General features: G+C 54.9%; 1 protein-coding gene across 1 annotated transcript in view; it reads left to right on the top strand.

The window, feature by feature from the left end:
* The first annotated feature begins 1,465 nt into the window (after positions 1–1,465).
* The window catches only part of LOC120103881 (replication protein A 70 kDa DNA-binding subunit B-like), a 39,128-nt gene continuing 20,791 nt past the window's right edge, over positions 1,466–19,802 (top strand). The window contains exons 1-5 of the mRNA XM_008806691.4: positions 1,466–1,724; positions 1,850–1,923; positions 16,568–16,797; positions 16,911–17,282; positions 17,360–17,686. Of these exons, the coding sequence (XP_008804913.2) occupies positions 1,598–1,724; positions 1,850–1,923; positions 16,568–16,797; positions 16,911–17,282; positions 17,360–17,686 (1,130 nt within the window). The 5' untranslated portion in view covers positions 1,466–1,597. The remainder of the gene's footprint in view (positions 1,725–1,849; positions 1,924–16,567; positions 16,798–16,910; positions 17,283–17,359; positions 17,687–19,802) is intronic.

Raw genomic sequence — 19,802 nt, 5'->3', positions numbered from 1 at the left:
CGCAAAGCCCCGAGGGCCAACACCCGGGCGCCAGGCCGCGTGCGTACCCGAGCACTCAGCCGAGCGCAGGCCCGGGTGCTCGGCCGAGCGCAGCATCCCGGTCGCACGGGATCTGCCTCCTCGGCCGTCCCGGTCGCGCATCCCGAGAGGGCAGACTGAGGAAGTTGAAGTGCCGTGTACGTCGCCGATATGGCCGCCCGACGGGGGCGCCCGTGCGCCGCGGCAAAGGTAAGAGCATGCCAGCTTTGTCGTGGTCGTTAGGTGTGCATTACGTCCGCTGCAAGCCAACGGGCATGCACGGCACGGAAGGCCTGCTGCGGCGGTGGCCCCCTACCGCCCCAGCGGGGCATCTACCCCAATGCCACACCCCGGGGGGTTCTTAATTACCGAGGAGCATCGTGAATGGGGCTGGCTGGGACGCGCGTCCCATTCGGATGGGTCACGGGTCCTGCACCGTGCGGGAGTCCGCTCGAGGGCCGGCAGTGGCGCCCGAGCGTCGTGGCAGCGGAACGAGCGTGTCGGCTTCATCGGAGACGGATTGTGCTTCGTTAGGGGCCTGCGGAAGGCCGGCATGTGCTCCTAGTATAGGCATCGATGAGTCGCCTGCGACCTTTACTTGGGTCCGATGGTGCACACGCGGATGACAAAATGCACCGGCCGCGGCAGCAGCTCCCCTACCACCCCATCGGGGCATCGGCGCAAAGCCTACCCCGGGGTAGATAGCCGAAGGCAACGAGGGACGATGTATGCACATATCCGAGCAATACCGAGAGGATCAGGGGGAAGACCGAGAAAAACATGCCCATTAGGATTCTTAATCCCCATCCGCGCCAACAAGCCCTCAACGCCCTAGTCTAATTCTACTATGAGTCCAACCCAATCCCTTCATGTCTTAACTCTCTCATGCACGAATCAAGCCCCATCCCCATTCGGGCACAACCCAATTGAGCCAATTGAACCCCAATTAGCCATTCTGTCATCTTTTTCCTCCTATCCGCAAGAAAAACCCCAGCCACTATTGAAAAAAAAAAAAGGAGAAAAGAAGATTCAGCTGCCATCATTCCCAAGTTTCAGCACCTCCCCATCTACATCACCGGCCTTGTTTGAGGTCGAGTGTCTGATATATTTTCCATCAGTAAAGTCCATTGATATTTGTTCTACTTTATCTAGAAATATGCCTTCCAAGATGTGACGGCTGATGGTAGCATCCTAGTAAGAACATGCAAACTTGTCCTGATTCTCTTAATATATATTCACAGTCTAGATTGGTTCCAAACTCTTTAGCTTCCCCATCATCCTCGTGGACAACATAATCAACCATCCAAACTGACAGAAAATTGATGAAAATTAGATCAATAAAAAGAGTGTAGAATTTACTAAGAAAAAAGATTTGTTGATGGCATAAGTGTTAAAAATCTTTGTTATGAGAATTAATTGCCTTAAAAGAGATGGAGTGATACTTAGTTAAAAGCCACTGCGGGAGATCTACCGGCTGATGTAGCACCAATTAATTGCCCTCGAGAGACTTGATGGGATCGGGTGATAGGTGCCATCTGGCTGGCGCCAGCAAGCCCATGAACTCGGTTCTCACCTTCCAATGGAGCAAGAAAAACGCGATTTTTTTACTACGAGGCGAAGGAGCGACCGCCTACATCCAATAGCAAAGGGCCGTTCCCGTTCCCCTTCCCCTTCCCCTTCCCCATTCCGAGCAATGGCTTTCTGGGGTAAAACTTTTTTTTTTCCTCCAAAAAATAGAACTGCTCCACTCAATGTTTGATCCTTTCTTATGGTCGGACGTTCTTTTTTTATAGACATTTTAAATTTTTTTATTCTCTTTTTTTGCTTGCAGGGGTTGAAGTAAAGCCCGGAAACCATTACATGCATCTTCTCAACGATTTTCAGGGACGACTTCGTATCTGCCAGGAATGTCATCGTGTCGCCCGGATGTCTGGAAATTTTTTTTCATAAACTTTCAAAACAATCCTGTGAGGTTAGACATTCTCTCGGTTTTTCTTTTCACATACTTTCATCCCATAAGGATTTTAGACCTCTATACTTCAACTATAAGAGGACTGGGTTTTGTGGTGGAGAGGGATTTTTGGCTTTTTCCTTTCTCTGTTTTAAGTCTTCCTGCTTATTTGTAATTCTTTTTTCTTCGTTACAGAGTTTGACTTGTGTAATAATCAACCATGAATGATTAACTTATAATTTCTCTTCCATTTGTCCACGCATGCTCAAAATATTCATTATATATTTTTGTGTTTACACGTCAACAGAAACTTCTATGTCCTTTTGATTAAATATATTCTGTTGCAATAACATATTATGTTTGGCCCTCCTCTGTCGAAAATTCCTGACTTCACCCTAAGTCTAACTATATGCAGAAGTAATTGAAAAACACAATGTGTGCAAAGATAGTTATTTAGCTACTGCTGCAGTAGAACTGCTATTTAGATTTCAAATTCACTTTAAGTATTTTTTTTTTGGAAAATAAATATTGTTATTTTTTTATTGCCGAATGTTACCATAGCTACTAACAAACTTACAGCAAGAGAAAAATGTGGCACTACTTTGTGGAGAAGTAGAAATTAAGACTGCCAACTATCATTGGACAGCAAAATTTAGTGACAAGCCAGTGTGCAGAGCGAAGAGCTTGGCCAACTATCCTAGAAGGAAAAATAGGACGCTGGTATTAATACAAAGAGTTAGGATCCTCTCCAGTTAAATGGCAAAAAAAATCTTTGTGTGCCTTGCGAATGGGTTATGGCTCGATGGTCGAATCAGCATACCCTTGCACATAAACTGCCAGTAGGATACATTTGATGACATAACATAATAGGATAATTAGTCTGTTTTTGTCTTGTTTTATTTTTTTTTTTTGCTTGTTTTTATGACAAAAATTGGAAGGTGTGCATAATTTAGCAAATGCCATGCAGCTTAACAAGTGTAGTCATGCCATCAAGAGTAGATTTATTGATCAAATGCTACCCTTTTTTCCTTTTCTTTTGGAAAAAGGGAAAAACTAAATCTATAAAAAATCAAAGGCGCCAACCTATAGGATTTAATATATTGATAGCAGCATTGGCCGAGATATTAGACTCAAGAAACTCCCATACTTGTTGATAAAAAAGATAGAGAAACTTCCATGCTTCTAAATAATAATAATATTTTTGAGGAAACAGAGCTACTTCTGAAACTTCATACTATCTAAACCATCATATTGCATTCGTAAATGCACATGGTTTCGAACGCATGCTAATTATGGATAGCAAGTGTTACGGGGGAACTTAGCCACCATGCCCCACGTGACCGGCGCGCGCGCCCAGGAAGACTACGGCTGCCTCTGAGGAAGACTACGCCCAGGATAGCAAGTGTTACGGGGGAACTTGATCCAGCAATCCGACCCCGAGTCGACAATCTCTCGACAACGACAGACTGTTCCTCTGAGGCACGCCGCGGCCCCCTGCTCCACTACTCCCTGCAACGGCCGTATCCGGCGCTGCCCCACGATCCCCTGTAACAGCCGTACAAAGCGGAGCTCCACTATGCCCTGCCATGGCTGTACCCAGCGCTGCCCCACGACGCCCTGTAACGGCCATGTCAGTGGCAGCCCCATCGTGCCACACGATGACGAATCCCCGGAAAAACCCCCCAGCCTGATATATATGAGGCTGGGGGGGAAGGGGAAGGGTAAGATATATCTTCCAGAGTATCAACTCACCTGCTACCTTCTCCTTCTCCTTCTCCTTCGATCTCCTCTGACTTGATCGTCGGAGGGCCCCCACTACCCCGGTGGTGGTGCGAGGCTTGTTTGCAGGTTTCACGGCGGAAGGCAGAGCGCAACCAAAGCAACTGAAAGGGAATCCCGTTCACACCGCTATGCCAATCGTTCTCGGTTTGGACCACCAGCAACAGTTGGCGCTAGAGGAAGGGCCCGGATCTCAGAGCGATCGTAATGGCATGGCGAGGTGGTCGTGGAGCTTCCAATGCTTCCGGTCGCGGGGCCTCTCGCGCCACTGGCCGGGAGGCCGCTGCATCCCCAACACGCTCTCAGCAACACTCCACCGCCCCACCGCCCATTCAGATGGTCGAAGCCGCACAGTTCGACCAGCTAACCCAGCAGGTTCGCACCCTCGCGGAGGCGGTGCAGAATCTGCAGGGTGCGATGTCCCGGGCGCCGCAGCAGGCTCAGGAGCCGCCGCTGCCTGAGCGTTCGCCTGTCCTCCTCAACCCGCGTTCCTTCCTCTCCCATGGGGAGGAGCGCCGGCATGAGGAGGATTCTCGAGCACGCTCCATTCTGCCGGAACCTTCCCACCGGAGCTGCGCGGGGTACGAGAGGCGGGCCCGGGCGCGTTCCCAGACCCCCCAGTCCTCGAGGAACCCGCGCTCCAGTCGGTCCCCCTCTCGCCGCTCCTTGTCTTCCACCCGCCGGTCGCGTTCCCTGGACCGGCGGGTGGACGATCTCCACCGACAACTCCAGGTCCTGAAGGGTCATTCCAAAGATCCCTTCGCCGACTTAGAGATCTCCTCCCAGCCGGCGCTCGCCTCGAGGATCCTGCGGACCCCGAATCCGCCGGGGTTCAAAATGCCGGCAATCGAGCCCTATGACGGGGCAGCGGACCCGCGGGATCACGTCGAGAGTTTCAGGACCCTTATGCTCCTACACGGAGCATCAGATCCCCTTCTCTGCAAAGCTTTTCCGGCAACCCTCCGTGGCCCGGCGAGGGCATGGTTCGCCGGGCTGGAGGCTGACTCAATCCGGTCCTTCGACCAGTTCACTCGCCTCTTCATCACTCATTTCGCCGTCAGTAGCCGGCGGCGACTGGTCTCCGACTCCCTCTTTGATGTCCGGCAAAACGAGGGAGAAAGCCTGCGGGATTATCTTACCCGCTTCAACAGGGCTACGCTGGAGGTCCGGAACCTGAGTCAGGAGGTAGCTCTTTCAGCCCTGAAGCGTGGCTTCCGGAAGGGCAGACTCACCTTCTCCCTGGACAAACGCCTGCCGCGGAGCTTCCCAGAGCTGTTGTCCCGGGCGAACCAGTATGCGGACGCCGAGGAGGCGGCCGCCCACCGGAGCAAGGAGGCCGCCGAGATCCCACAAAAGCTTGGGAAGAAAAGGCGGAAAGAGGCACGCCAGAGGAGGAGCCCGACGCCCCAGCGTCGGCGCAGAAGCCCGTCGCCGGCGAAGAACCACGGCGCCCCACGCCCTCGTTCTCCGCCCCGACGATTCAACCGGTATACCCCTCTCCTGACTCCCCGGGCCCAGATCCTTATGGAGATCAAGGGGCGGGAGGACCTCCCGGCCCCGAGACAGATACGAAGGATCCCTGGAAAGAGGCCCTCCCGGGCGTACTATGAGTACCACCGAGACCACGGCCACGACACAGAGGACTGCTTCCAGCTTCGGGACGAGATCGAGGCTCTTATCCGTCGGGGGCGTCTCGGTCGATATGTGAGCGACCGACGTCCCCCCGCAGACCCGCGTCCGGCCGACCCGGCTCCTCCGGAGCCTCGGGAGCAGAATCGACCCGTTGCGGGCGTGATCCACACTATCACTGGGGGCTGCTCTCGGCCCGTGAGGAACGCAGGGGGCTCGACGGAAGCGTCAGGGACGGCCGTCGTAAAGAGGCAGAGGGTCGGCAATGTAATCACCTTTTCTGATGAGGATGTAAAGGGAGTTCAGACTCCCCACGATGACGCCATGGTGATCTCCCTCACTATGGCAAACTATGATGTAAGGCGTGTTCTTGTGGATAGTGGAAGCTCAGCTGATATTTTGTTTTACGAGGCCTTCCAAAAGATGAGCTTGTCCAGACAGTTGTTGCACAAAATGTCCACCCCCCTTGTAGGATTCACCGGTGACGCTGTCCCGGCGGAAGGTGTCGTTGAGCTGCCTGTGACTGCGGGCGTCGCACCCGCAGAAGCCACGATGCGACTCGGGTTCTTGGTCGTCCGTGTTCCCTCGACCTACAACGCTATCCTCGGGCGACCCGGGCTGAACGCCCTTCGCGCGGTGGTCTCCACGTACCACTTGCTCATGCGGTTCCCCACAGCGGTCGGGATCGGGGAGGTCCGAGGTGACCAACCGACCGCACGGCAATGTTTTCTAGCAACCCTCAAAAGGAAGAAGCCCGTGGAAGCCCTAAGCGTCGAGTCCCTTGATGCCAGAGACGAGGTGGCCTTGCGGCAGGGGGAGCCGGCCGAGGGTGTGGTCGAAGTCCCCCTTGAGGAAGGCCGCCCTGACCGGGCGGTCCGGGTCGGCGCCAATCTCGACCCGGGAGCTCGGGCCCGGTTGGTGGAATTCCTCCGAGCCAATGCCGACGTATTTGCTTGGTCGGCGGCCGATGTACCTGGGATCGATCCGGAGGTCATTTCTCACGCCCTCAACGTCGACCCGACCCACCGACCAATAAAGCAGAAGAAGAGACACTGTGCCCCGGATCGGATCCGGGATGGTCGACCAGGAGGTAGACAAGCTCTTGGAGGCAGGATTCATAAGGGAGGTAAGCTACCCCGAGTGGCTGGCAAATATTGTACTTGTCCGGAAGGCGAGCGGGAAGTGGAGGATGTGCGTCGACTATACCGACCTGAACAAGGCGTGCCCTAAGGATAGCTTTCCGCTTCCGCGAATAGACCAACTGGTCGACGCGACTTCCGGATATCAGCTGCTGTCTTTCATGGACGCCTTCTCCGGTTACAACCAGATAATGATGGCCCCACAGGACGAGGAGAAAACTGCCTTTATAACAGACCGGGGGCTGTACTGCTACAAGGTAATGCCCTTCGGTCTGAAGAATGCTGGCGCCACTTACCAGCGCCTCGTCAACAAAATCTTCAAAGAGCAAATCGGCCGAAACATGGAGGTGTACGTGGACGATATGCTGGTGAAGAGCCGCCGTGCAGACCAGCACATCGTGGATTTGGAGGAGACTTTCACCACCTTGCGGAAGTTTCGCATGAAGCTGAACCCAGCGAAGTGCGCCTTCGGCGCTTCGGCCGGGAGGTTCCTCGGTTTCATTGTCAACCAGCGGGGTATCGAAGCCAACCCGGACAAAATCAAGGCCATCCAAGGTATGTCCCCTCCGACCAAAGTAAAGGAGGTTCAGGAGCTCGCTGGAAGGGTCGCCGCGCTTGGACGATTTGTGGCAAAATCGGCCGAACGCTGCCAACCATTCTTCAAGGTGTTAAAACGCCCGAAAGACTTCCTCTGGACGGCCGAATGTCAAGCAGCATTCGACCAGCTCAAGGAATACCTGGCGTCTCCTCCCCTACTGTCCAAGCCGCAAGAAGGGGAGATGCTCTACCTCTATCTGGCGGTCTCCCCAACCGCGGTCAGTGCGGTGCTGGTTCGGGAAGAGGCAAAGCTCCAGAAGCCTGTGTACTACATCAGCCGGGTCCTACGGGATGCCGAGACGCGGTACACGAAGGCTGAAAAGATCGCCTTCGCGCTGCTGACCGCGACCAGGAGGCTTCGCCCCTATTTCCAGGCTCATTCGGTCACCCTCTTAACCGATCAACCACTACGGCAGATCCTCAGCAACCCCGAGAATGCGGGACGACTGGTGAAGTGGGCAGTAGAACTCGGTGAGTTCGACATCCGCTACCAGCCCCGACCCGCCATCAAGGCCCAGGTGCTCGCGGACTTCCTCGCTGAGTGCACGGTGCAGGAGGCGGAACCTAGACCGCCGGAAACGCCCAGCCTTGACCTCCCGATCTGGACGCTTCACATCGATGGGTCGTCGAACCCCGAGGGTGGAGGGGCCGGGCTGGTCCTTACCAGTCCTGATGGAGTGATAGCCGAGTATGCCTTGAGGTTTGGATTTCCAGTGACCAACAACGAGGCGGAGTACGAGGCCCTAGTCACGGGACTCAAACTCACCAGGGAGCTCGGCATTCGGCGTTTGAAGGTCTTCACCGACTCCCAGCTGGTGGTCGGGCAGGTTCGTGGGGAGTTCGAGGCCCGGAGCCCGACCATGCAGAACTACGTCCGGAAGGTGCAAGCACTCATTCCCGACCTCGGCAGTGTCGACATCCAGCAGGTCCCCAGAAGCGAAAATGCCAGGGCCGACAGGTTGTCCCGCTTGGTGGGCACAGAGGCGCACAACTTGTCGAGGGCAATCTACCTAGAGACCCTGGATGCCCCAAGCATCGACGAGGCTGGAGCGGTGATGGCGATTGATCCGGAGCCGTCTTGGATGGACCCGCTCGTCGCCTACCTCGCCGAAGGGATCCTCCCTGAAGACGAAGATCAAGCTCGGCGACTTGTCAAGAAGTCCGCCCACTACGTACTCTATGAAGGGAGGCTGTATCGGACCTCATTCACCGCCCCCCTCTTAAGGTGCCTCCGCCCCTCGGAGGCGGCCTACGTCCTCGGCGAAGTCCATGAGGGCGTCTGCGGATCGCACTTGGGGGCTAGGTCCTTAGCGCACAAGATCATGAGGCAAGGCTATTATTGGCCTACCTTGTTGGAGGACTCGAAGGATCACGTACGGAAATGCGACGCCTGCCAGTGCCACGCCAACGTCCAGAGAGTCCCTTCTGTCCCCTTGGCACCAATCACCGCGCCCTGGCCCTTCGCACAGTGGGGAATGGATATCCTCGGACCATTCCCCGTCGCTTCAGCCCAGCGGAAATTTTTGATTGTTGCAATCGACTACTTCACCAAGTGGGTGGAAGTAGAGCCGCTGGCCACTATCACGGAGGCGCAAGTCCGGAAGTTCGTGAAGAAAAACATCATTGTCCGATTTGGGGTACCTCGGGTCCTCATCTCGGATAATGGTCGACAGTTCGACAACAAGCATTTCCGTGACTTCTGCGAGGAGTTCGGAATCGAGCATCGGTTCACATCTGTGTCGCATCCCCAAACCAACGGTGAGGCCGAGGTCACAAATCGGACAATCCTCCAAGGAATTAAGGCGCGAATCGGTCGGACGGGGCAAGCTTGGGTCGAAGAACTCGAGAATGTCCTTTGGGCGTATCGGACCACGCATCGGACCCCTACCGGGGAGACGCCTTTCAGCCTAACCTATGGCACGGAAGCGGTTGTTCCCGTGGAGCTCGGACTCCCCTCGCCCCGGATGGCCGCGCACCGACCCGAGGCCAATTCGGAGCAACTCCGAGGGAACCTGGACCTCTTGGAAGAAGCAAGAGAAATGGCACAGGTTCGGATGGCGATGTATCAGCGGAGGGTGGCCCGATATTATAACTCCAAGGTCCGACCAAAACTTTTCAGAATCGGAGATCTGGTGCTAAGGCAAGCCAAAGCATCTCAACCCGCGGAAGGTGGGAAGCTGGCGCCAAATTGGGAAGGCCCGTATAGGGTTCGCTGGGTAAACCGACCTGGCTCCTACCAGTTGGAGGCCCTAGATGGTCGAGAAATTCCGAGAAGCTGGAATTCCGCTAACCTGCGGGTGTATCACCAGTAGAACGACAAAGCCAGAAAGACAGTTCGAAAAATGTACAATTCTTTTCATTTCAATAATTTCTGGTTACAACGGTGTGTTCGTGTGATTACAAAGAATTCCCAGAGGGGAATTGGGGAATAAAGAAAACAAGGAAGAGGTGGAGACTCCGTGGAGCCGAAGATCTGGGATCCCGAACCCTCCATCCGAAGCAGCTGCAATCCCACCGGGCGTGGGTGCTTCTCCCCGGAGGCGCCATCAACGCCTCACGCAAAAGACAAAGAGCCGGCGCGGACGAAGAAGAAGTGGACGAAGGGGGAGTTCCCGCTACCTCCAGAGGAACGCCACCTCCAAGGGATATTCCGGTCCTCCCCAGGAGAAGGGGAGGGAAGGAATACAAGGGAGAAGAGCGCGAGGAGGCACGATCCCGGATGAAGCGTCTGGCGCAGAGCTCAATCGGGAGGCGGGGCTGAAAGGAGGGGGGATGTGATCCCGGATGAAACGCCTAGAGCGGAGTTCCGCCGGGGAGAACCTCCTTGTTGATCCCAGATGAAACGGCTAGTTGGCGGAAGTCGCGAGGGGCGCGCCTCCCGTTCCTCCGGCGGGGGTTTCCCAGCCACACGCCGGAGAGAAGGTCCACGATCCATGGCAACCTGAATAGCTCCGGCTTGGCAGGCTCCACCGCGCCTGCACTTATATTTATAGCCAAACTGTGGCCCCCCGGTCGTTCCGATGCGGGTGGCTCCAATAAAGACGGGCGCACCGAATCCGGAGCCGTTCCAGCTCTCGAGGCGTATCCTCCCACGATCTCCTAAGCGTCGTTCTCCTTAATTGCATTCCTCATGCAGGACACTCCGGGCGGTGTGTATCCCACGACCCACGTATCTCCGCTCGCGCCCAGGCCGCATCCGCCTCGAAGAACGCGCGTATCACGGCCGCTTAACTGACACTCCTTGCAAGCAGCAACTGGCGATCCGATTTTCTAGGTAACGCCTCAATTAGCATTTAATACCCTTCTGGTGTTCCCCAGGCGACGCTTGGAGAAGAGGAGAAACACGATCGTAGCTGGCTACGGAGAAATTCCGTCGAGCGGCAAGCGACAGGCGCATGGCCAACGAGCGGAATTTCCCGAGGCTCGGCCCTCGGATGCCAGGCTAACCCGATGATCATCCCGGGAGCAGACTAGCCTGAAGCCCCGACCGGTCGCCTCGGCTTGCGCCAGCCTTGGCCGACCAACGAGCGGAATTTTCCGAGGCTCGGCCCTCGGATGCCAGGCTAACCCGATGATCATCCCGGGAGCAGACTAGCCTGAAGCCCCGACCGGTCGCCTCGGCTTGCGCCAGCCTTGGCCGACCAACGAGCGGAATTTCCCGAGGCTCGGCCCTCGGATGCCAGGCTAACCCGATCATCCCGGGAGCAGACTAGCCTGAAGCCCCGACCGGTCGCCTCGGCTTGCGCCAGCCTTGGCCGACCAACGAGCGGAATTTTCCGAGGCTTGGCCCTCGGATGCCAGGCTAACCCGATGATCATCCCGGGAGCAGACTAGCCTGAAGCCCCGACCGGTCGCCTCAGCTTGCGCCAGCCTTGGCCGACCAACGAGCGGAATTCCCCGAGGCTCGGCCCTCGGATGCCAGGCTAACCCGATGATCATCCCGGGAGCAGACTAGCCTGAAGCCCCGACCGGTCGCCTCAGCTTGCGCCAGCCTTGGCCGACCAACGAGCGAAATTCCCCGAGGCTCGGCCCTCGGATGCCAGGCTAACCCGATGATCATCCCGGGAGCAGACTAGCCTGAAGCCCCGACCGGTCGCCTCGGCTTGCGCCAGCCTTGGCCGACCAACGAGCGGAATTTCCCGAGGCTCGGCCCTCGGATGCCAGGCTAACCCGATGATCATCCCGGGAGCAGACTAGCCTGAAGCCCCGACCGGTCGCCTCGGCTTGCGCCAGCCTTGGCCGACCAACGAGCGGAATTTCCCGAGGCTCGGCCCTCGGATGCCAGGCTAACCCGATGATCATCCCGGGAGCAGACTAGCCTGAAGCCCCGACCGGTCGCCTCGGCTTGCGCCAGCCTTGGCCGACCAACGAGCGGAATTCCCCGAGGCTCGGCCCTCGGATGCCAGGCTAACCTGATGATCATCCCGGGAGCAGACTAGCCTGAAGCCCCGACCGGTCGCCTCGGCTTGCGCCAGCCTTGGCCGACCAACGAGCGGAATTCCCCGAGGCACGGCCCTCGGATGCCAGGCTAACCCGATGATCATCCCGGGAGCAGACTAGCCTGAAGCCCCGACCGGTCGCCTCGGCTTGCGCCAGCCTTGGCCAACCAACGAGCGGAATTCCCCAAGGCTCAGTCCTCGGATGCCTGGCCTAGCGCCGGAAGAATTTTCTGAGGCCTAACCCTCGGATGCCTGGCCTAGCGCCGGAAGAATTTCCTGAGGCCTAACCCTCGGATGCCTGGCCTAGCGCCGGAAGAATTTCCTGAGGCCTAACCCTCGGATGCCTGGCCTAGCGCCGGAAGAATTTCCTGAGGCCTAACCCTCGGATGCCTGGCCTAGCGCCGGATGAATTTCCTGAGGCCTAACCCTCGGATGCCTGGCCTAGCGCCGGAAGAATTTCCTGAGGCCTAACCCTCGGATGCCTGGCCTAGCGCCGGATGAATTTTCTGAGGCCTAACCCTCGGATGCCTGGCCTAGCGCCGGAGGAACTTCAAGAGTCAGGAGTCGGCGAGGCGCTACCGAGAGTTAAAAAGAGGAAGAATGAAAGTGAAATGAGGAAACACTCTGTTTGCATTAACTTTCGTTGCACCAGGGCCGAGACCCATACAACATGGCAAAACGCCAACATACAAAGAAAAGAACAAAGAAAAATACAGAGGGTCAGCTTGGAGGAACCCCTGGGTCGGGAACGGCAAGCACACCCGCAAGGGGTAGGGAAACAGTTGGAGAATCAGCAGGCAATGGCATCGAAGGGGAGTCGAGGAGGGAGACCCCACTCAGGTCAATTTCGGGGTATCTAGCGGACACCCTCGCCAGGCCTTCATCGAAGCCTAAGACAAAGGAGTCGGACCCCGCGTCCGACATGTCACGGATGAACTCGGCGGACTGACGATAGGCCTGTACCGCCTGACGCCCGATTTCCACGCTCTTCTCGGCCAGCGCCGCCTCCGCTCGCTCCGTAATCTGAGCTTTTGCCTCCATGACCTTCGCCACAATCCGGTCGTCCGCCTCGGAGGAGACCCTCAGCAGATCGGCCCGAGCCTCCATGTGCTTCGCCTCGGCAGCAACGCGAGTAGCCTCAGCCTCCTCCAGGCGCGAATGAAGCTCCTGGTTGCTCGCGCGGGACTCCTCCAAGGCCGATTCCAATTCGGCCAGCTTGGCTTCAAGAGATCGGGCTCGGTTGCGGGCGTTGTCGGCTGACTGCTGGGCCTTCCCCCACCTCTTCCGGAAGTCGGCAGCCTTCCCCCACCTCTCCCGGAAGTCGGCAGCCTTCCGAGACTGCTCTTTGGCCCGCTCCTCCGCCTCCCTAATCTCGCCTTCGAGACCCGAGGCAACCTTGAGTTGCTCCTGAGTCTCCAACAGTTGCCTCTCGAGGGCGGCGAAGCCGAGTACCCGCTCTTCGGCCACCTGGAGCCTCGTCTCGAGGTCCCTGGTCGTCCTCCCTGCCGCAGCCTGGCCTCCCTCCTCTACAGCTTTCAGTCGGCTCTCGGCCCTCGCCAGAAGCCTCGCCTGTTCCTCGTGGCTTTCCTCCAGACGGATCATGTACTGGGCGAGCTAAGAGATAGGAAAAATGAGGGTGTCAGGCGGGGATCAATAGAGCCTATAAATGACGAAAGCGGCCAGAAGAACACTCACCGACATGAGACAGACGCAGCTGGCAGCTCCGACGTCAGGGATCCCCATCTGCCGGACCCGCCTACGGTCACTCTCCAGCAGCACCGTCTCGATGAGGTTTCGGGCGCCGGCGAAAGTGAAGGCTGACCCCGACTTCGCCCCGGAGCCGGACGGTGGTTCTGCGGCCTTACCCTTACCCATTGCTTGGGGAGAGTCATGCTGACCGTGCTCGGGGCGGGGGCCGCTCCAGAAATCGACAGGGTCCCGCTCGGCCGGGGCCTCGGCGCGCTCCTTCTCGTATCATCCGAAGCCGACCGAGTCAAAGGCTGGGCTGGGGACCGATTGCGTCCGACCCGGCCGTCTCGGGCGCGCCCGGGTGACGCCTCCGGAAAAGCGGTAGTCTCATCACCGGAGGGCTGATACGGCGTCAACTGTCGGTCCGAGCCCGCGGCGCCCCCCTGATCGGTGGGTCCGGACCCGTCTGTCGGCGTCGGAGTCGCCTGCTGGCGGGACTTCTTCGCCGGTGGGACCCCGCTCGGAGGAGTCCGTTTCTTCCTCCGGACCGCTTCCAGTAGGGACGCCCTACTGACAGCCATCGCCTTGTCCGACCGCATGACGTCGTCGATTTCTGTAAAAAGGACGAGATGGTCGGAGACTGAGAAACTGATGGAAAGAAGAAACGAAAGAGGAGAAAAGAGCTAAAAAAGAAGTGGTGGCGGTCTCACGGTCGGCGGGGACCGAGCTCAGACCGACGTTCACCAAGGCATCCTCGGAAATAAGGCGGGCCACCGGGGGAAGCCGGCCCTCGGCAACCAGCCCCCTCAAGACGGCAACGCCATCGGACTCCTCCCTCGACAACCTCGATAAGCCGATCGGGGACTTCATCGGCGTCTCCCAGGTTGTCCCGATTCCCCAAGAGGGATCTACGTCAATGAAAAAGAAACGCTCCTTCCAGCCGTGAATGGAGGAAGGAGCATCCTTGACGAGGCCGCACCCTCGCCGCGCCCCGAAGCACCACCACCCTCTGTCCCGGGGGTGGCCGTTCAGGCCGTAGCATTCCCAAAAGACATTCAGGGTGGCGGGAACCTCATGCATGCGGCAGAGAACCTGGAAGGCCGTCAGGATACGCCATGAGTTCGGCACCAGTTGCGTCGGCGCCACTCTTAAACCCCGAAGCACCTGCACGACTAAGTCCGAGGGGGGAAAGCGGAACCCAGCCCGAAGGATGTCCTCATTGATGGCGACCTTCCCTGGAGGAGGATGGGACATCCTCTCCTCAGGCCCCGGGAGCGTAATGTTGCAGGCTTCGGGAAGGTGGTACCGGGCCACGAACCTATCTAGGTCTTCAGGGACCAGCTCCGACTGAATGCGGTCCGCCCTTACTTCGTCCATCCCTAATGGCCAGTGAACCTACGGTCAGGACGGGGTCAAGAGGGGGGAAGGCACCGGAACGACTGGAGTACACTAACACGAAAGGAGAAAGTACGGAGAGCCCTAAATTGAAGAGTGGGTGTGAGGACCCGTGCGGGTTTGTGTTTAGTCCCACATCGGTTATTCGCTGGGTAGATCTTGGGTACTTATACAGGATCAAGGAACCCAAATAATACTTTCCGACTAGCCCTTTTGGGTGAGATCCTGGGTTGTTACAAATGGTATCAGAGCGGACCCGGCTCATAACCTATGTGGACTAGGGGACACTGCAGCACGGATCTATTGGGGCTGACCACGGGCCAATCGTGGTGTTTGTGATTAGATTTGAATAGATATGAACCCTTAGCCTGATGAGGACGTCAGGACTTGAACGGGGGGAGTATGTGAGGACCCGTGCGGGCGTGTGTTTAGTCCCACATCGGTTATTCGCTGGGTAGATCTTGGGTACTTATACAGGATCAAGGAACCCAAATAATACTTTCCGACTAGCCCTTTTGGGTGAGATCCTGGGTTGTTACAGTGGGGCAACTCACCGGAAAGGAAGGAAGAACGGCTCCGAGAGCGTCAAAGGAGGAGCGAACGAACAGTTCGGCGGCAACGGCAGCGGCACAAGGGAGAAACTTGAAGATGCCTGTGAAGAGAAAGGCGGCCGGGGGAGGGCCCCCCGGTTAAATAGGTGGAAAGGCGGGTGACGCCTCGGTGACGCCAGAGGACGCCTGGCTGCCGAAAGTTTGTTCGCGCCCCAAAGGCGAATCGACGCCATTAAGGAAGGATGTCCGCCGAAATCCGCAGACCGCCAGATCAGCGACAACTGCCATACGCCATAAAGAAGGCGGGAAGCTCGGAGCGCGCGCGCCTTTCCGAGGGATGGCGGCAATCTCGAAGCATCACTCCCTTCACCCGTTCCCCTTCTGGTTCCAGGCTCGGGAGTGGGGGGCTACTGTTACGGGAGAACTTAGCCACCATGCCCCACGTGACCGGCGCGCGCGCCCAGGAAGACTACGGCTGCCCCTTGATCCAGCAATCCGACCTCGGGTCGGATATCTTCGGCTCCGCAGCCCGACCCCGAGTCAGCTGCCCCTTGATCCAGCAATCCGACCTCGGGTCGGATATCTTCGGCTCCGCAGCCCGACCCCGAGTCGGCTGCCCCTTGATCCAGCAATCCGACCCCGAGTCGACAATCTCTCGACAACGACAGACTGTTCCTCTGAGGCACGCCGCGGCCCCCTGCTCCACTACTCCCTGCAACGGCCGTATCCGGCGCTGCCCCACGATCCCCTGTAACAGCCGTACAAAGCGGAGCTCCACTATGCCCTGCCATGGCTGTACCCAGCGCTGCCCCACGACGCCCTGTAACGGCCATGTCAGTGGCAGCCCCATCGTGCCACACGATGACGAATCCCCGGAAAAACCCCCCAGCCTGATATATATGAGGCTGGGGGGGAAGGGGGAGGGTAAGATATATCTTCCAGAGTATCAACTCACCTGCTACCTTCTCCTTCTCCTTCTCCTTCGATCTCCTCTGACTTGATCGTCGGAGGGCCCCCACTACCCCGGTGGTGGTGCGAGGCTTGTTTGCAGGTTTCACAGCGGAAGGCGGAGCGCAACCAAAGCAACTGAAAGGGAACCCCGTTCACACCGCTATGCCAATCGTTCTCGGTTTGGACCACCAGCAACAGCAAGTAATCCACATAATTGTGTTATCAGCAGAGCCACATTTTAAAGTTATTCATCTTTAATTTCTCCATAATTATTTATTCATGTCTATAAATGCTTTAACAAATGCCCATAAAGTCGCTTCTTTCCTGCTTTAAGAATTTTTGTTTTGATCATAGTTCCCACTTTCTGCTTGAGTGTTGTTTCTTGACTTTGTTTCTTATAATGGAACATGTAAATGGTGGTTCATGCAGGCAACATTGGGGAGTGGCAGTGCGGTGACGAAGAGCGTGCTGCAATGCATTGTCGGCAATAGAAGCCCCATCTTACTGTGCAGCTTGATTCCTAATGTGGTTGAGACATGCCATTTGGAGCTCGAGTTCGAGGAGGATGGCAAGGTCATCTTCTCAGTTCTTGGGGAAAGAAGTGTGCACCTCTCTGGTTACTTTCTTCGTCCTAAGATTCTCATGGGTGGGGATGAAAGGTTACTTTCTTGATCTGATTTGGGTTCATTTTTTCTTTAAAGCCCAATTTTTTTGAACTCTATTTTTCAAAAGCTACTCACTTTCTGACAATTTGCTCGGTTGACTCTATTAGTGATTCATATGGGGAGGACATCGGTGAAGAGGATTCAAGCAGCTACGATAAGTATGAATCTGAATTTATTGATGATGGTGATGATGATTTTCGATGCCAGCCTGTTGTCAAGTCTAAGAGCTCCATGGAATTGGAAAATGAAGAGAAAGATGGCTTCCCGATATCTTTTTTCCGAAGAAAGAAAATTTCTGCTAAGACTGCTGATGGGAACAGTAAATTAGGTGATTCAACAATCCATGGATTACTGGAAAGCGAAGAGGAAGATGGGAATTCTAAGCCTGCAGAAGGGAATGCTGAAACAGGTGCTGCGGCAGTTGATGAGGAAAAGAAAAGGAAGATCAATGCCATCAGTGAAGGCCTAGAATCTGCAAGGTTTGCATTGGATATCTGCCCTGTGAAATAGTCTTTTTTTATTTTATGGAGTTCTATGTGATAATTGTTATGAACAGGGTAACTTTCCAGCCATGTGATTCTTCACTGCTGCCTTCTGAGATGAGATTTGAAAACAATGGCATCCCAAAGAAGAAAAAGAAAGTTAAGGATGGAGAACCTCTTGAAATGATATCTAATGGGGAAAGGGTAAGAGGTGATCCAGAGCAAGAAAATGATCTTCTGGTGGAAATGTTGGCGTCCACGTTCTCTGCGACGGGGGGCGGGATATGCAAACTATTAGACAAGGCTGATGTGGTCTTCGTCGAAGATATCGTTGTTCAGGTGCTTGACCTGAACAAAGTGATCGATCTTGACTCCGTTCACGATATGGTTAGCGAATATCTGTGAGTTCTTCCTCTCCCTCCACTCCACTTTTCCCCGCCTTGATGATGTTTAATATTTGTTTCCAACCGAAGCAACCCGACCGACACGAGGGATTATTTCTTCTCATCTTCTCAAGCTATCACGACCTGTGTAATCTCTGGTGGAAAACAAACTAAATAAAACAGGAAACACTTGAAAAGAAAATCTTGTCTAAACCTACGTTTGGACCGGCTCCTTCCCTGGGCCCTAATAGCATCAAAGATGCGAAGAATATAAGGAAAAAAAAAAAGGGAAATGGAGAGGGAGAGAGTAATGAACAGAAAATGAATATACGCTCTTTTATGTTTTGTCAAAAACAATTCAGCTTATTGTGTTGTTAACTTATAGCTGGATTCAACGTATCTGAAATCCCCGCTGCTTTAAATAATTATCTTCTTCTCTTGGCTAGCAATCCGGAGGGGATTTTTACTGTTGACAGCTATCAAATTTTGATAAACAAGCTTTGTTTGCTTTTAGATAAAGCCAAAGATATGCCAGGAGCAGTCAAAGTAGCCCATTTTCCCAAATATCTCATTACATCTTTGATAGGATCACCCTCTGAAGCTGATTTCTGCTTGAAAATTCTCCTATTTTTCCCCACCAATTTAGCCACTAAAATCATATCCCGATTTTGTTCGATCAGATTAGAATCTGCTTTTTCTTCTGCATGGAAACACTGATGCTATCCCTTTTAAAGTGTGTGTCAGGTATCAGCCATAATACATACCATGCATTAGCTGGTGCCTCAATCCATTATTAAGAGTACCCCAATTTACAATCAACCAATAAGAACTTGAAAATTTCATACATTTTGGTAACACTGGTAGGAACCTATTTGCCCCACCACCAGTAGCAGCTGCCATCAAAGCAAAGGTTGTTTAGTATCACGATGCTCTCCAGCGTCTTGAACAAAAAACAAGAAGATGAAAGAAAAGATAGAGGAAGCGGAGAAGAAGGGGAAGTGAAGAAGAAGGGCTCTGGGATGATACACCAAGTCCATCTTACCCTCTGAAGCAGCTCAAATTCACTTACTACTTCTCCTGTTTCTCCATGAGGTCCGCATGGAGAGTAGAGATTCAGAGCATCCAGAAAACTGATGCTGAACTTTGAACGGCAGCAGAATTTTTCTAGTAAAATTAGAGCTAGAGAATATATGAATTCTGAAAACAAGTCAATAACTAGCCTTTGGTTGCAATCCAAGATAAAATCTGAACTTCACTAGGAGCTGAAACTTCCGAAATATTTTGAAATCCATCCATTAGAAGTCCAAAATTATGACAGCTGTAATAGCTCTTCACAGCAACCAAATCATCTGTGATCTATCACGAAAACGCTATATCAGGTCCTAGTTGATCTGAACCTGGTTGAAACAAATAAAGCAAACTTATGAAGGCAGAGTATTCATTTGTTAAATCATGATCAATAGTCCTTGATGGGAGGCAAAATGGATCGTCCTACTCCAGCGTGGAATCACCCAATCCCCGCCGAGCTGACTTAGAGCCAAGCAGGCCAGGCCTTGGCCCTGCTAAGAGTTGAGCCGACCCCGGACCCCGCCGAAGGCTGAGCTGACCTTGGCCAGACGCCAGACCGACCTCAAACCCGCCGAAGGCTGAGCCGACCTCGGCCTTGTCAACTTTGATCCCGCCAAAGATCCCGCAGATCAAGCAAATCTGGAAAGATATCTCCCGTATTCTCCGCCCGCGGGATTGATCTCCATGATTCACGCTGCCTCCAGCTAATGACCAGCTCATCATAGCTCGGCTCGAGACTTTAGGTAACGGCCGAAACCCTCATCCTATAAAAAGGGGTAGGAAAAGGCCCTCAGTAAGTAAAAAAGGCTATTCAAAAACTTTTCCCAAAAACTCTGATCAACTCTAACTTAGCCATTTGAGGGTTTTCACCAAAAACCCGGGCTAAGGCTTTGTGCAGGTACATCGGTGCGAAGGAGGTGGCTCCCATTCTCCATCCCAGCCGGCAGCTTCTCGGATTCCTCCGGCATGGTCATCCTCAGGCCAAATTTCAACCCCAACATCTGGCGCTAGAAGGAGAGCCTGAGTCGTGATCATGAGGTTGAGGAGTCGAAGAGCTTCTAATGCC

The sequence above is a fragment of the Phoenix dactylifera genome, unplaced genomic scaffold (assembly GCF_009389715.1).
Source record: "Phoenix dactylifera cultivar Barhee BC4 unplaced genomic scaffold, palm_55x_up_171113_PBpolish2nd_filt_p 000348F, whole genome shotgun sequence".
In the NCBI taxonomy this organism is placed as follows: Eukaryota; Viridiplantae; Streptophyta; class Magnoliopsida; order Arecales; family Arecaceae; genus Phoenix; species Phoenix dactylifera.
This window is presented reverse-complemented; position numbering and strand designations above follow the sequence as displayed.